This window comes from Pristis pectinata, chromosome 11, assembly GCF_009764475.1.
Source record: "Pristis pectinata isolate sPriPec2 chromosome 11, sPriPec2.1.pri, whole genome shotgun sequence".
Classification (NCBI taxonomy): Eukaryota; Metazoa; Chordata; class Chondrichthyes; order Rhinopristiformes; family Pristidae; genus Pristis; species Pristis pectinata.
In genome coordinates this window covers 49,129,656-49,146,010 of record NC_067415.1, presented here as the reverse complement: position 1 = coordinate 49,146,010, position 16,355 = coordinate 49,129,656, and the positions used below count along the sequence as shown (strand labels likewise).

At 44.9% G+C, this 16,355-nt stretch overlaps 1 protein-coding gene across 9 annotated transcripts in view; it reads left to right on the top strand.

Annotated features, from left to right (window-relative positions):
* Positions 1-16,355, top strand: part of mtmr2 (myotubularin related protein 2) — an 82,774-nt gene that overhangs the window by 4,474 nt on the left and 61,945 nt on the right. For 4 of the 9 annotated variants that reach the window (XR_007957212.1, XR_007957213.1, XM_052026791.1 and 1 more), the window contains exons 2-3: positions 10,153-10,252; positions 11,096-11,167. The exons of 2 other annotated variants lie outside the window; for them this stretch is intronic. Coding sequence is in view for 5 of the 7 variants with exons in the window: in XM_052026791.1 (XP_051882751.1) it covers positions 10,153-10,252; positions 11,096-11,167 (172 nt within the window). In the remaining 2 variants the exon portion in view is untranslated. Of the gene's footprint in view, positions 1-10,152; positions 10,253-11,095; positions 11,168-14,914; positions 14,959-16,355 lie in introns of those variants that run through there. 3 more of the 9 variants (XM_052026792.1, XM_052026794.1, XM_052026795.1) reach the window with 2 other exon arrangements.

Here is a 16,355-nt window from a genome sequence, read left to right as displayed (position 1 = left end):
GTGGCAGAAGAACCCGAAACTGTCGTCCTTCCCCACCGAGCCCTTGCGTTGGCTGCACCCAGCTTCAGTGCGTCCCTCAGCACGTATTCCTGCAGCCTGGAATGTGCCAGTCGGCAGCATTCCCCTACGGACATCTCACAGTGCTGGGAGCCCAACAAGTTTTGGGCAGCCCAAAGGGCATCTTTCACCGAGTTGATGACCTTCCAGCAGCAGTTGATGTCCATTTGTGTGTGTGTGTCCTCGGGAACAGCCTGTAGATCGGAGAATCCTCTGTTACACAGCTGCTGGGGATGAACTGTGACAAGGACCTTTGCATCTTTCACCACACCCTCCTCGCAAACCCACAGCCCGCAAAGAGGTGGGTGACTGTCTCATCCCCAGCGCAGTCCTCCCGGAGGCAGCACGCGCTGGGGGTGATGTTCTGACCATCTGACTGGGAGGGCCCCTTTCACCACCAGCCAAGCGAGGTCTTGGTGCTTGTTGGTGAGTTCTGGCGATGACGCATTCTGCCAGATGGTCTGGACAGTCTGCTCAGGGAACCACCCTACAGTATCCGTCGAGTCCTTCTCCTGCAGTGCTGCAGGATGTTCCGTGCTGACCACTGCCTGATGGACTTGTGGTCAAAGGTGTTGGTCTGGAAGAACTCTTTCACAAAGGACAGGTAGTACGGCAACGGCCAGCTGACTGGGACATTGTGTGGCCACGGGGCCAGGCCCATCCTTTGCAACAGCAGGGACAGGTAGAACCTCGGCACGTAGTGACACTTGGTGCCCACGTACTTGGGTTCCACACACAGCCTGATGCAGCCACAGATGAAGGTGGTCATCAGGAGGAGGGCGACATTGGGGACACCTTTACCCCCATTGTCCAGGGACTTGTACATGGTGGCCCGTCGGACCCACTCCATCTTGGATCCCCAGGTGAACCAGAAGACGGCACAGGTGATTTCCAAGCTGGAGGATTGAGGAACAGGCCACACCTGTGCCAAGTACAGCAGCCCTGAGAGCACCTCACCTGACGACCAAGTTCTTCCCAGTTATTGAGAGGGAGCGCCATTCCCACAGTCCCAGTTTCTGCTTCACCTTCCCAACCCGCTCCCGCCAATTTTTGTTGCATGCCCTGGCCCCTCTGAACCAGATCCCCAGCACCTTCAGGTAGTCAGGCCTGACGGTGAAGGGGATGTTGGATCGGTTGGGCCAGTTGCCGAAGAGCATGGCCTCACTCTTCGCGTGGTTAACTCTGGCCACTGATGCCAACTCAAACTAGTCGCAGATGCTGATCGATCTGCGAACTGACCTTGGGTCCGAGCAGAAGACGGTGACGTCGTGCATGTACAAGGAGGTTTTCACCTGGGTGCCCTCACTGACTGGCAATGTCACCCCTCTGATGCTCTCGTCCTTCCTGATGGATTCGGCAAAGGGTTCTATACAGCACACGAACAAGACGGGAGAGAGGGCAGCCCTGCCTGACTCCAGACTTAATGAGGAAGCTGTCTGTTTCCCACCCACTGATTTGGACTGGGCTACTGATGTCTGTGTAGAGCAGTTGGATCCAATTCCTGATTCCCTCCCCAAAGCCCATTTTGGAGAGCACGTCCAACATGTACGTGTGTGATATCCTGTCGAATGCCTTCTCCTGGTACAAGCTGACCAGGCAGGTGTCCACCCCTCTGTCCTGCACGTAGGCGATGGTATCCCTGAGCAGCACGAGGCTGTCAAAGATCTTCCTGCCAGGTACAGCACAGGTTTGGTCCGGGTGGATCACCTGTCCCAGAGCAGACTTGACCCTGTTGGCGATGGCCTTGGACAGGATCTTATAATCCACATTCAGCAGTGAGATGGGTCTCCAATTTCTGATGTCTGCCCTCTCCCCCTTCTGCTTGTAGATGAGGGTAATGATGCCCTTCCTCATGGATTCTGACATGCTGCCAGACAGAAACATAGCATTGGACACTTCCAGCAGGTCCGGGCCCATCCAGTCCCACAGAGCCGAGTACAACTCCGCCGGTAAACTGTCGCTTCTGGGAGTTTTATTCGAATCAAAGGAACGGATGGAGCCAGTCAGCTCTTCCAGGGTCAGTGGTTGGTCCAGACTCTCCTGCTTGCTGTCATCTAAGACCTCTGTGATAGAGGACAGTCTGGCATAGAAGGATCTGCAGATCCTTAATATGTTCGTCTGCGAGGATGTTACTGAGCCGTCCTCTTCCTTAAGGCTGTGGATCACAGAGCTCCCCCTGTGCACCTTTTGGAAGAAGAAACGTGAGCACGTCTCATCCTGCTCCACGGAGCGAACCCTGGATCGGAAGATAATCTTGGAGGATTCAGAGGCGTGGAGCTGGGCTTGCCTGCTCTCCACCTCTTGGAGATCCCCCCTCACATCCACCACCTTCAACTGCAGAAGGAGGAGTTGCTGCAGGTCTGTCTGCAGTTGGCACAGTTCCCTCTGACTCTGTCTTGCTTTCTAGACCCCTCTGCGGATGAAGAACCTCTTGATGTTCTCCTTTGTCGCTTCCTACCAGTGCACAGGGGAGTCAGAGGGGTTTCACGGTTCTCCAACGTGCGTAATCCCTCTTTATTTCCTCAATGCTCTCTGGAGTCAGCAGCTTGACGTTCAGCTTCCACATCCCCTGCCTGCCTTCTGGTCCTCCTGTAGTGACAGGAGGCCTGAAGGAGATGGTGGTCAGAGAAGCACACCGGTGTGACGTCAGTGGATCTGACTGTGACTGGCTCTGACACGAAGAGGAAGTCGACCTGGGACCAGGCTGAGCCGTCCAATCTCGACCAGGTGTGTTGTGGCTGTGCTCCGCCTGCAGGGGTGCTGAAGGCATCGCGCAACTTGGCATCCTTTACCGTTTCCATCAGGAGTCTGGAGGTGCCATCCAGTCTGCTGTTGGCGTTGCCGGATTGTTCAGCCACATCGATGATGCAGTTGAAGTCACCGGCCAGAACAACCGGCCGGGACGTCACCAGCGGAGGCGGGAGCTGCTGGAGGGCGGCCAGCCACTCACTCCGCACGGGCGAGGCGTACACATTAATTAACCGGAGCAGAGTGTTCTGGTACATCAAATCTGCCACGAGGAGCCGCACCCCCCCACCCCCCCCCCCCCCCCCACCTCTCTGACCTCGGTGGTTGAGAAGTTGCCCCCCCCCCCCACACCCCCACCCCCCCGCATCAGAATCCCCAGGCTGGAAATGTGACAATCATTGTCCCCCCGACCACACCGACAGTCCATGGGGCCACCATCGCGACCACCTCCGATAGTTGCGGAGGTGCAGCAGTCCACACTCTTGCAAGAAAGTCACATCGACCTTGACCTTGGCGAGGAACTGCAAGGCGTTAACACATCACGCAGTGCTCTTCACACTGCGCACGTTTAGAGATGCCAGTTTTATCTCCATGGCTCTTTTGGAGTTCAGTACCACTCTCACAGTCCATTTTCATTTGTCCTGGGCCCTCATGCCCACAGCTTTGGTGAACTGCCTCTCCGATTCCGGGCTCAGATATTGGGAGTGGTCTCCCCCTGGGTGTGGGGTCCCTTGTGGCGAGGCTGGAGGTGCTTCTTTGGGGGCGGGGGGGGGGAGGGAATCCATCTGTGCCCTTGTCCTTTTCTCTGGTGGTCCAGTTTCTTTCATCTCCCGGTGCTGGGGTGCATTGGATGCGATGCTGCTCCTGGTCTCCTGGAGCTGGGGGGCAACAGCCTCTGAGCTGATCCCAGTCTCCCGGGGGTGGGGGGTGCAGAGCAACAGCCTCTGCACTGCTCCCGGTCTCCTGGAGCTGGGGGTCGGCAGGCAGGGTTGTTCCCTCGCTTCTTCCTGTCTGTTGTTTCTCTTCGGTTTTCCCTCCTCCATTCCTCCACTTCCTCTGCCTCCGTCGCCGGCTTCCGCTGCTGCTTTCATCCTCTGACGAGGAGAGGTTGCTGATGTCCATCTGCTGCATTATTCTTTTCTTTCCCGTCCCCTTGTTTTCCGTGGCCCGTTGTCTCTTGGGCGGCGTCTTCTGTGCCTTCTTCCTCTTCACCACCTACCATAGCCACCTCTTAATTTAGCCAGTGCTTTTTGTGTTTGACAAAATTATTGTGAACTGCTTACTCACTCACTTCTGGGTCAGCCTGTGGAACAGTCTATCCTGGTGACTTCTACACTAGGCAGGCAATGTGCGATCAAGGAGGGACTAAGGAAAGCTCACTCAAATCTGGACCTTCTGACAAAATGCATAGAGCCTGGTCTTGTCATAACCAACGCTCTATTTATCATAGAGGCAAGCACAAGGTCTCATGGGAATTCTTCCAATTCCGAAGATGTTGCCTCTTTCATGTATTTTGTCTAAATGAGGAACCGCAGAATGTCCATGTCACCCATGGTAATGACGACTGCTGGGACATCAGCTAATCTGCTCCGTTATCTCCAACTTGGCCCCAGAGAAATGTTGCTGCAAGGAAATAAATTTTAAAACTATTAAGGACCCTCAAACGTAGCTCTTCTTGTACAGCACCTTACAGAAAGCCTGTCGACTCCCAGCCAATAGTAGCTGCAGAATGCCCACTGTGTATGGGCTACCTTGAAGTCTATCATTGGCACTTCTAAAGAGATTCTTGGCTTCTTCACCAAGAAAAGCAAGAATTGGTTTGATGAGAATGATGAGGAGATCCAGTGGCTAATTAATCACAAATTATGGTTAAAAGAAACAGCTCTTTAGACACTTGAAACTTGAGATTAACAGAAAACCTGTGACTTAAAGAACAGATAGTGGAAGAAAGAGTAAGGGAGGCCCAGCTACTTGCTGACAGCCATGACATGAGCAGGTTCTTCAATGTTGTCAAGGCCATCAATGCCCAGTCACCCTAGGGCCCTCCCCACTGAGTCCAAAAATGACACTGAACTTATCAAGGGTGGAGATACAGTCGTTATGCACTGGAAACGACATGGAAGACCACCTCAACTGTGACTGTGTTCTTGACATGAGTGCCCGTGACTCCATTCAATTTCTTGGCAGTGATGACAGACAAGAAGTTATACGCCACAGAAAGCCATAATAGAAAAGGTCTCAAACTGATGGTATCCTTGCTTAAGTCCTAAAGGTAAGCAGTGTGAAGTTTGAGTTACAAATTCACAATGTCGTCATCCCCGTTGGGAAGAGTGGACTTCAGTGGACCATTGTGCCAGTGGACCTCAGACCTGCTGTAACCAATTTCAGCAATAGAGACAAATGTGATTGTGCTGATTAGAAGGAGGCTTTCCATCGCAGGGAAAGTCATTGTCAAGGTCCTCCTCAATCATCTCCTTCCAGTAGTTGAAGAGCTGCTCCCTGAATCCCATTGTGATTCCTACTACCTCGAGGCACTGTGGATGATTTTGAAGGAGCAGCACAACCCTTTTCAACCTCACTAAGACCTCCATCAACTGGAAGGGATTGTAGAGCTTTTGATCTGGATTATATGAAATTCATATTTATTTAGTGAGGTGTTATTTGAATGTGCTGCTGATGAATTCTTTCTGCCTCATTCCATTTTCTAACACGGACAGTTCTGTTCTTGAATAATCTGTCTTTATTAGCCCCCTTATTCAGAATGGAGAGAAATCACGTGTTTGTTTATGCTCATTTTTATAAGTGTTTTTCAATGTCCTGCATTATCTGTATAATCAAAAGCTTTGTTGTAGTTGATGGCACAGGCTTTGTCTATTAAGTTCTTTCTGTTGTCCATCTTGGCTGGACTAAAAGGGATGCAGGAATTAAAGTGGAAGGTTGAAACATCAAAACCTCAGAAGAGGACCCAGAAAGACATTCCTTGACACTGTCTTCATTCACTTTTGTATCTATTATTGAACATCAAGGTCATGTCATCTGGGACAGTAAAGTCCAAAGTAGGTAAAGGCCAAGTAGAGGTTCATTCGGGCAGATGTAATGGGGAATGTATTGACAAAATCAGAAGGCAGCTGTGGCAGCTTGATCAGAGGCTGAACTGTTTTGGACGTGTCATATGATTGAGCAATGGAATAGAGGCTTATCATGCTTGGCAAGCTGGAAGGAAGAAGAGGAAGTTGGTGAACAAGGTGGAGGGCTTGGGATCAATGAAGCCATTGGTATGTCTTTGCAGTGACCTTAAGGTGTAGTTGGTAGTAGGTTGGCTTAGAGAGAGAATCAGTCCATTAATCAGCAGGAATCAATGCTGGCTCAGTGGGATGAGACTGGGAACGGAGCTCCCTCTCAATGACTGGGAAGAACTTGGTCATTAGGTGTGAGGTGCTCTCAGGGCTGCTATACTTGGCGCAGGTGTGGCCTGTTCCTCGCTCCTCTGGCTTGGGACTCACCCATGCCGTCTTCCGGTTCATCTGGGGATCCAAGATGGAGTGGGTCTGACGGGTCACCATGCACAAGTCCCTGGACAATGGGGGCAAAAGTGTCCCCAATGTCACCCTCATCCTGATGACTACCTTCGTCTGTGGCTGCATCAAGCTGTGCGTGGAACCAAAATACATGGGCACCAAGTGTCACTACGTGCCAAGGTTCTACCTGTCCCTGCTGTTGCGAAGGATGGGCCTGGCCCCGTTGCTGCACGACGCCCCAGTCAGCTGGCCATTGCCGCACTACCTGTCCTTTGTGAAAGAGTTCTTCCAGACCAACACCTTTGACCACAAGTCCATCAGGCAGTGGTCAGCAGGGAACATCCTGCAGACACTGCAGGAGAAGGACTCGATGGATACTGTAGGGTGGTTCCCTGAGCAGACTGTCCAGACCATCTGGCAGAATGCCTCATCACCAGAACTCACCAACAAGCACCAAGACCTCGCTTGGCTGGCGGTGAAAGGGGCCCTCCCAAGTCAGATCCTTCCTGCGTGGTCGGAACATCAGTCCCAGCGCGCGCTGCCCCCAGGAGGACTGCGCTGGGGATGAGACGGTCGCCCACCTCTTTGTGGGCTGTGGGTTTGACAGGAGGGTGTGGCAAAAGATGCAAGGGTCCTTGTCACGGTTCATCCCCAGCAGCTGCGTAACAGAGAATTCTCTGATCTACGGGTTGTTCCTGGGGACACACACGGAGACGGACATCAACTGCTGCTGGAAGGTCATCAACTCGGTTAGACGCCCTTTGGTCTGCCCGAATCTTGTTGGTCTCCCAGCACTGCGAGATGTCTGTAGGGGAATGCTGCCGACTGGCGCATTCCAGGCTGCAGGAGTACATGCTGAGGGACGCACTGAAGCTGGGTGCAGCCAACGCAAGGGCCCGGTGGGGAAGGATGACAGTTTAGGGTTCTTCTGTCACCGGAGAGGGAGGGGCGGGGTCAGGCGAGGAAGCCCCTTAAATATTGTAAATATGGGATTGGGGTATCACCAATCAGTGCTGTGGTTTTTTTTATATATAAAAAGATACCACTAATAATCGATCCACACACAAATGTAAAGGTTTGCACTGTTTTAGTGTTGTATATAGTTTGTTCTTTTATGATGAATGGTTTATTTTGGAATAAAAAAAAATCCAGTTAGTGAATTTGAAAGTGCAGTAAAAATGTTTGGTGATTTGAGTTGGAGTTTGATATGAGGAGGGAATTCTCTTGGCGTCCTAACTAACATGACTCCTTCAGCCGACATTAATAAAAGATTAGATTATTTCTCCTTCAGTTGTTTGAGATCTTGCTGTCATTGCTGTGCAAATTATCATCTTTTAAGGTGATCATTGAGGGGTACTTTGGAGTGATATAAGAGCATTTTTTAAAGAATCTGATGTAGATCCAATGAGGAATTCCATTTTTCAATTGTCTTGCTTGCTGAAGTCTGAACTGTTCTCTGTTGTCTATTGCTGAAGTAATTTTATGCGGCCCCAAATTTAAATATGGCATTTAAAATCATATTTGTATGGCATTTATTTTCAAAGGGTGGACTGTTTTCTTTTAGGGAGATGCAATGGTCTATTCAACATATTTTTCAAAGCTAGTTTCTTTTCCTTGTACTGTTTATATTTGGAGAATGTTAAAATTCAGTTGTTATGTCTTTGTATTGAAATATCCACATATGCCCAGATGAAATAGCTATCATAGTGCAGCTTGACTCTTTTTAGTCTTCAGAAGATAGAATGTGACTTTCGCCTTAGTTTTGGTCTGAATGCTGCTTCATTATGTGTGAGAAATCGTAGTTGACTTCATTTGCATTTTCAATAGATGTGGTGATCAGGACATTTTCTTTTAAAAAGTTACATTTCAATCACTTGATTCATTAACCCTGTCTTTCTGTGTTGTGAGAAATCTGTTTTGTGGCAACAATGGACCTCATTGTCCTGCTTTTGGATTGCTGTTTGGGTAGAAGGAGAAAATTGAAGAATCTTGCTGTTGGAAAAAGAGGCCATTTGATTCAAAGCATATGTCAGCTTTCCAAGAAAATTAACCACTTTATTTCCACTCCACCCCTTCTATACCGGTGATATATTTTCTCTCCTGCATTTTATCTGATTACTTTTTTAAAATATTATGGGTTCTGCATCCACTGCTGATTTAATAACATGAAACAAAATCTCCTGACCTTACTTCATGACACTAATTTTGTACTATCTGGATATCAACTCACCAGCTATTAGAAATGTTGCTGAATTTACTATATTAAACATTCTTTCCTCTATCACAAACTGTTTTCTCAAAGTCTCTCGCCTCTAATCTCCTGTCCATGCATTCAAGTCCTTGAATGTGTTGTAGCCTAACAAATTCATGTTCGCCCTATGTAAAACTTGTCTGAATCCCTCCTATCAGGTTTCCATCCCCATTAAGTGTGAGAGATTTAGGGAAGGAATTACAAAACTTAAGGCCTCAACCAGTAATGGAACAATTTTGTGGATTCTCAAGCCTAGCAGTATCAAAACCGTAAATGAGGGTTTCAGCAAAAGATAAACTTCTGAAAATCCACATGAAGATCCTTGACTTTTTGGTTAAAAATCATTAAAATTGATTTATTTTGAATTTTTTTAAATTTGAGAACTCCTGCACCACCGCTTTCCTCCCCATGCAACCACCCAATCCACAATTTGCCTTATTACTAGGAAAATTAAAAGAAAATCTAAATGGAGTAGAGGAGCATTGCAACCTGGGAGATTACAAGTTAAAGATAAGGACATAGCTTAATCAACATTTTTTTTAAATGTAAAATTAATAATGTTAATCTTTAGATGGTTAATACTGAAATGTAGAGAAGTTATTCTTGTATCTAACCTTAGTTAAACTACACAGAGTACTATCTGCAGTTCTGGGCCGAAAAGCAATTACAGAGCAGTAATTCATAGCCCAATTTGAGATCGCAAAGGTATTTGACAATATATTTTGAGTTCGATTTCCTACCATCATTTTGGGGTCACAGAAATTTCCAGTGTTTAAATGGAGGAATATTGAGGAAAAGTGTGAGAAAGGTTTTCTCAAAGTGGTGATAGCGGTGTAGTGGCAGCAGAGAGGCTGATTAGGACGAAAAACATTGCTGTTGTCAGAAATGGATAAACAAGGTGGAACTTCTATGAAAAGATATAATTTGGGTGAATCAGTAGAAGTATTTAAGATTATGAAGGGCTTTCATAGCATGGATACTGGGTTGTAATACCAGCAACCATTGATATAAGCAAGTCATCAAGAAATCTAAGGAATGTGGAACTGAGTACCACAAGGATTGTTGGATAAAGTTAAGAAGCATTACCAAAATGTGCAAGAGAGAAGGGTATAAAATAATTATGCTGACAGGATTAGAGAGGAAGAATTGGAGGAGGCTGAAATGATGGAAAACTGGTATGGATTGAATATCAGGGTTCTCAGGAGGAAGCAAAGGAGGAACATGAATTTTGTATGTTGCTTCAATCTAACTTTTGCACTCATGATGGACTCTACCATCTTTATGGGTGGGAGATGCTCATGGAGCCTTCTGTTCATTAATATTGCCCCCCAGCTTTTTTCCACAAACCATTGGCTGTAGAGTTGCAATTATTAGCATGATTCTTCCACTTTTCAACATGTATAGTTTTAATACATTGATCACAGCTGAGACATCTGTAGCATACTGCAATGTTTTGTCATGAAGTCAAGATTGGTTCCACTTTGGGGTTATTTTGTACAGGTGTAGAATCATTACAGTATAAATTACCTCCTCAATGTAATTTTTCACCTGAACAACCTTTGCCCTTTCTTTCCATAGTACCTCCTCGTCTGTATCTGAGCAGTCTGTGTACAACAAGACTACTACAGTTATGTCCTCTGATTCTGTTTCTTCTACAGACTTTTCTTCAGATTTCAGGGTAGGTAACTATTCCTCAAGGTGCATCTCGTTATAATTGCGTTTGATAAATTTGCAAAAATGCCAGCAAACTTATTCTGGAGTAACTTATTCAAACTTATTAAAAGGATGAGCATTCACAGCATTTTCTGTTTTTCAGATTTGAAGCTTGTGTTCTAAATGTTAGATTTGCAAAAAAAATTGTTTAATAGCAGACTTGTAAATAAGTGATCAGTTTTTTTTTAGGAGGATTTTATAAAGAGCCACAGAATCTTATTTATTTCTGTTCAGTGTGGCTGAGTATGTCATCACTGCCTCACCCATCATTCCCACCTTTTTTTCCCCAATGTTCTAGGTGGTTCAGTTGTAATTAATCGCTGTCTGTTTAATGTTTTCAGATGCGAAATGTACCAAAATTAACTATGTTATAGTTATTTAATATGACAATGCATGCTATAGTTTTAAATGAGATCTATACCAGTTGATGAGACTCAGTGGTATGTAATTCAAGACACAGGTTCATGTATTGACCTGAGATATAGAATCTGAAAAGCAAATGGATGAGGGAGTTTTTAAATTTTTTTTGTTCTGAGGTTAGCTTTGACTTAAATTAACACGTGTAGAATTTGATTTTTAAAACTGAAGTAATATGGAACATGCACTGACTTATTTTTTTATTTCATAGGTAAAGGTTCTGAAAGAAAACTGTTTGCTCACTGAATGTCCATTGCTGTCATTAGTCAAATTTGGTTAATCTAATTTTTTCTAGTTACATAAATATATTCGAGAGTCAGTGCAGGTTTTGGTGACTTCAATGTTTAAAACTTGCATATTTCCTCTACTGTCCACCCACTCATCCCATCAGCTGCCCCATTGTGAAGAGTCAGCAGTTCCCATATTTGCCATCTCAGAACCAACTAGAGTGGAACCAAGTCAAGTAAGTCTTCCTTGATCCTGAGGTGTTTCTTCCCTTGATTCCTGAGGCAAGAATGAAAGCATGCATGACAATTCTTTATAGCTCCCATATAAGTATAACTTAGAATGATTCACCTCTGATGAGAGTATAACATTTTAACTTGAATCTTTAAAATCAGTAGAATTTTTATCCTACAGTTCTTCCTGAATTCAGTTGTGTTATGCTTTCAGTCTGCACTTTCTGACAGTATATGTGTTTGCAGTGACCCTTGGCTAATAAACAATTTTCTGTTAATGTAATTCTGTATTAATTGAGGGTAAGACAGCACATCCAGTTCTACTTTAAGTGCTTTTTAGTCTGTGAACCCTTGGTTGTATGTGATTTCTTCTGATTAGGATATGCGGCAATGTTACTATCCTTGAGAAATGTGGAAAGGTGTCTCACCTAAATGTTTCAATTTGCACATTGGCCTCTATATATTGGTTGCATGTAAAATCTTTTCAGTAAAATCTGTTCTCTACTTCACCAGACAAAATGTTTTCACTTTCTCCGTCTGTGCCTGTATTTTATTTTTAGAAGAAAATGCCCCTTGAAGCTTTAGACGATGAGTTGTGCCTTTGGATGCATTTGTTCCTTGGAGTGAGAGGGAGAGGTACAGAAATGAAAGTGACTTTTGGACCCTTTTCCTAGTAAATAATTTGATTTTCAAGGAAGATCCTAACTAAAATATATTCTATACAGCTAAATTGACTGAAGTAATTGGTAACAGAGCAGTGTTCTTTTTTTTATGAAGCAATCTTTAACATTTCTAACACTGACATCACTCACTTTGGTGAGCTTGGCAACAATTATTTCACACTTTGACAATGTCTATTTATACTCAGGATAATTCTTCCCTGCTTTGAGTAAGTCATATTTATTTGGCAGCTGTGAAGAATTATCATGCACGTTTCTCATTCTTTCATTCTTAAGCAATTGCCTGGGATAGAGGAAAACTTGCTTCCCCTCTGGTTTTGAGAGTTCTGGGTTTTGAGATGACTATTGAAGCTAATGAAAACTGGCAACTCTGCCACAGATGGGGTGATGTGATGGCGGGAGGTACAGATGGATAGTTGGTGAGGTGGTGTGCTCCTTCCACCACTTTTGCAGAGCTTTTGTGCTTCCGATGTATGGCCTCTGTTCCCTATACCATCCTGAATGTACCTCCTCTATTTAGAGCGGTCATGGACCAGAGGATCCACGAAATTAGTGGGGATAACACAGTTCTTCAAGGAGGGTTTGAGCACATCCTTTAATCTTTTCCTCTGTGGGTCTAGTAATCTTTTTCTACGGCAGAGTGTGGAATAGAGTGTCTTTTAATGGAGTCTTTTGTCATGCGTGGCAAAGGATGTGGTCTGCCCGATGTAGCTGCTGAATGTAGCTAGAGTTTCAATACTAGGGATCTTGGCCTGGGAGAGGACACTGACATTAGTTTATCCTTCCAGTGAATTTGGAGGATTTTGCAGAGACAATGTTGGTGGTATTTTTCCAATGCTTTGAGATGCCTGTTGTAGAAAGTCCAGGACTCGGCAGCATGTAGAAGGGCGGAGATCACTGCTGCTTGGTAAACCATGATATTTCTGGCAGTTCTGGGGTCTTCAAATGTTCATTTCCTCAATCAATATGCTAGTGCATTGAAGGCGGTGGTGAATTTCATCATCCATGTCTGTATTTTCTGATGGCTGCCTCCTGAAATATAGAAAGTTGTCTATGTTTTCCAGAGTCATGTTGTGAGCATTTATAGTCGAAGGACAGTATAGTATAGCAGGGATATGTTGGTAGTGAACCTTTGTCTTGCAGACGTTGAATGGAAGGCCCATTCTCTCATATGTTTCAACTGCCTCAGAGTATGATCCAACGCAAGCACTTTTTGGGGATGAGGTGCAATATTGAAGCAAAATAGATTGTGCATTGCCCCACTTTTCTCAGTCTTATTTGACATCAGTCTTCATTGAGGATGGTTTTGTTATAGACCCGTTGGCTAATATTGTGGCCTATATGCCATTATGCAGTAGTTGTAAGAGGCGCTGAATTTCTGTGGACAGCTCGATTGGAGTGGTGTGTTCCACAGTCCCTCCTGATTAATTGTGTCAGACTTTGGCAAAATTAATAAAGGCCAAGGCTGCTGCTGCTGCTTCCTGTGTTTTTCTTGGAGTTGCCATGCAATGATGGACAGAATCTGCACTGTGATACAGGAAGTAGCTGCTTGGCCACTGGGAGGACGTGGTTCAGTAGACACTGCTGATGACTTTCCCTACGACAGACTGCAGGGAGACCCTTCTGTAGTTACCACTATTGGATGTCTTCCTTTGTTGAAGATGGTCACAATAATAGCATTCCTGAGGACCCCTAGGATATCCTCCTCTCCCAGATGCAGGTGATGAAGCTGTGTATATGTGACTGAACCTTTTCACTGCTGAGTTTTAGGATTTCAGCAGGGATACCGTCTGCTTCTATGGCCTTGTTTTTGAGTTGGAATATGATCTTTGCAACTTGTCATTTAGGGTGGTCACAAGTTTGGCCTGAATAATTGCTGTGAGATAGAGTCAAGGACAGACTTGTGGTTGAGAAGGTCTTCAAAGTGTTCCTTTCAGTGTGTGTTTCTCTTCCAATGTGCCTTTCTGTTGCTGATGAGTTGCCCCATTCCTGGTTGTCAGTAGGGGGAGGCCTTGGATGTCTGGGCCATAAATGATTTTTATAGCACTGCAGAACTGGTGCATATTGTGGCTGTTGCCAAGTTGCTGAACCTCATCCTTCAGCTACCTATAAAGCTGTTCTTATTCCATGAGGAGACGTGAAGCTTCCAATTCAGGAACACTTCCCATTTGCAATTAAATTGCTGCTTGATCTCCTGATCATTCCCATCGAACCAGTCCTGAAGGTTCTTATTACAGAAGCCAAGTGTCTCTTCATGTACGTCAATCATGGCATAGTCCAGGACAGCCCATAAGCTGTGGATACTTAGTAGCTTCTGTCGGCTGGGTGTTGATGAGTTGTGGAGCACTGTGTGAGAAAAGTGAGCTTTGTGTGATCCTTGGGAGTTTTGGCACTTCTGTTGACAATTTGACGGCAGGCTGATGGAGATAATGGAGCAGCTTGGGCATTGGTTGGTCCAGCAGTCCTCTGCCTGTCAGGTAAGGGTGGGGCAAACCCTCAATCTAGCAGGTTCCAGTGGTTGAACCAGTGTGCTGCCATAATGTCATGGGCTTACATCTGGTGAAAGAGTGTGTTCATTATGACAAGGCCATACTCCAAGCATTTTGTCAGAAGGAGGACCCCAGGAGTTGGCCTTCCCTTCTCCTTCCTTGCAAATTACACCTTGCCAAAGAGTTATGGCTCTTCACCTTGGCATTGAAGTTGCCCAGGAGGATCAGTTTGTCTCCTTTTTAAATGTGGGACCAGGATTTTTGCAAGGTTGAAATAGAAGCTCTCTTTGGCTTTGCCTGAAGCCTCAGGGGTTGGGGTGTATGCACTGAATTTAGCATTTTGGTTCTCTGTTAAGTCATGGGGTGTTCAATAACTCAGTAGGGTGAATTGCTAAGATGCCAGACTAACTCAATTTTGGCGCTAAACTTCGCTCTATCAAGATGGCATTCATCTTTCAGTTTGCCCCTCCAGAAGAAGGACTGCAATTTAAGCTGAGCATTGTCTGCCAGTTGTGCCTCAGTGTGGCGGTGTCGACATCAAACCATCTGAATTCCCCATCTATGATAGCAGGATGGCATTTAGGTCCGTCTCTGTTTGGATTGTCCATGAGGCTTCTGACATTACAGGTCTGGAACTTTACATTGTGGAATGAAAGTGTTTGTCTTTGGGTATACAGTAAAAGTAAAAGTAAAAGAGCATTCCAGTTCTTGCATGTGTGTGGGTATACTTTTGAATCCTAACCAATTCATGTCAGATATCATGTATTGACATTTTCTCAAAGATAAAGGGAAGTACAGGAATCTTGGCTGATTTATTTCTTCTCTCACCTCTCCATCTGGGATTGCAGACGCCCATTACAAACGAAGCAGGCCAGTGACCATCCTTGCTGCAACATTTTCATTGACCATAATTTTATCTTATTGCACGTAGCTAAGTATTGAAGTTAAAATTTAGACCCTGAAAGGGCTTTGTTTTCCCCAATGCATTATCAGAGAGGTAAATGAGTGCAGGAATGGCTTACAAGCCCCATAACAGCATCGGCATTGTCGGAGAGGGAATTAACAAAGCTTTAGTAGAAGTAATCATGGGAAACCTCGGTGGTCTTGTAGTCTGGGCAAATCAAATTAGCAAAAGTAATTTGAAGAGGATGGATTCGGGGCACTTTTCTGGAGAAGTGTGTCATGCAACCAACTAGGGAGCAGGCTATTTAAGTCCTATTCTGAAAGCCTAATTAATAATCTCAAAATAAGGAATACTCCAGGTGAAAATGATTAGAATATGGAATAGAATCACAGAATTTTGTATCTTGTTGAAGAACAGTTGAAAGTCTTGAAATTAAATAAGGGGCATGAGGAACAAATTAAAATGTTTGTCAGAAGTTAAAACTGATAAAAACTAAGAAATGTTTGAGGTGATGCAATTAGTGCACTTCATAAAATATACATTTAATCAAGAAATAAAAAATGTACCCATGGGAAAAGTAATCTATGCATGGCTAACGATGCAGGTTAAGGAAAATAGGTTAAAAGAAATCAGTGATGCTGCAAGGGAGGGTAGTAAGCCCAAGGACTGGGAGAGTTTTAAGCAACAGACAGCTGAAAAATTGATACAGCACGAAGCTAAAATTCGAGATTACATTAGCAAGAAATATAAAAGCGTAAAGTTGGAATAGCTTGTGGAACTATGTAAAACAAAACAATAGCAGAAATAAATTTGGGTTTTTTTTAGAGACAAAGCCAGGTGAAATCATAATAGGGAATGGAAAAATGACTGAGGTGTTAAGCAAATGTACATCTTGTCTTCATTGCAAATGACACAATATTACAAAATAATGGAGGGACAAACAAGGGTTTAATTACAGCACAGAACTTAAAAGTAATGTATTTTGTAACTTAAAAAAACAAACAAGAATGACCATATGTACAGATGAGTGTTAGAATCTGGGAGTGTGCTGTAGTGGGTGGGGCATTGATGGGAATATGGAGAGAATAGGTTACAGGAAAATGGCTTGCTCTGTGAGCTG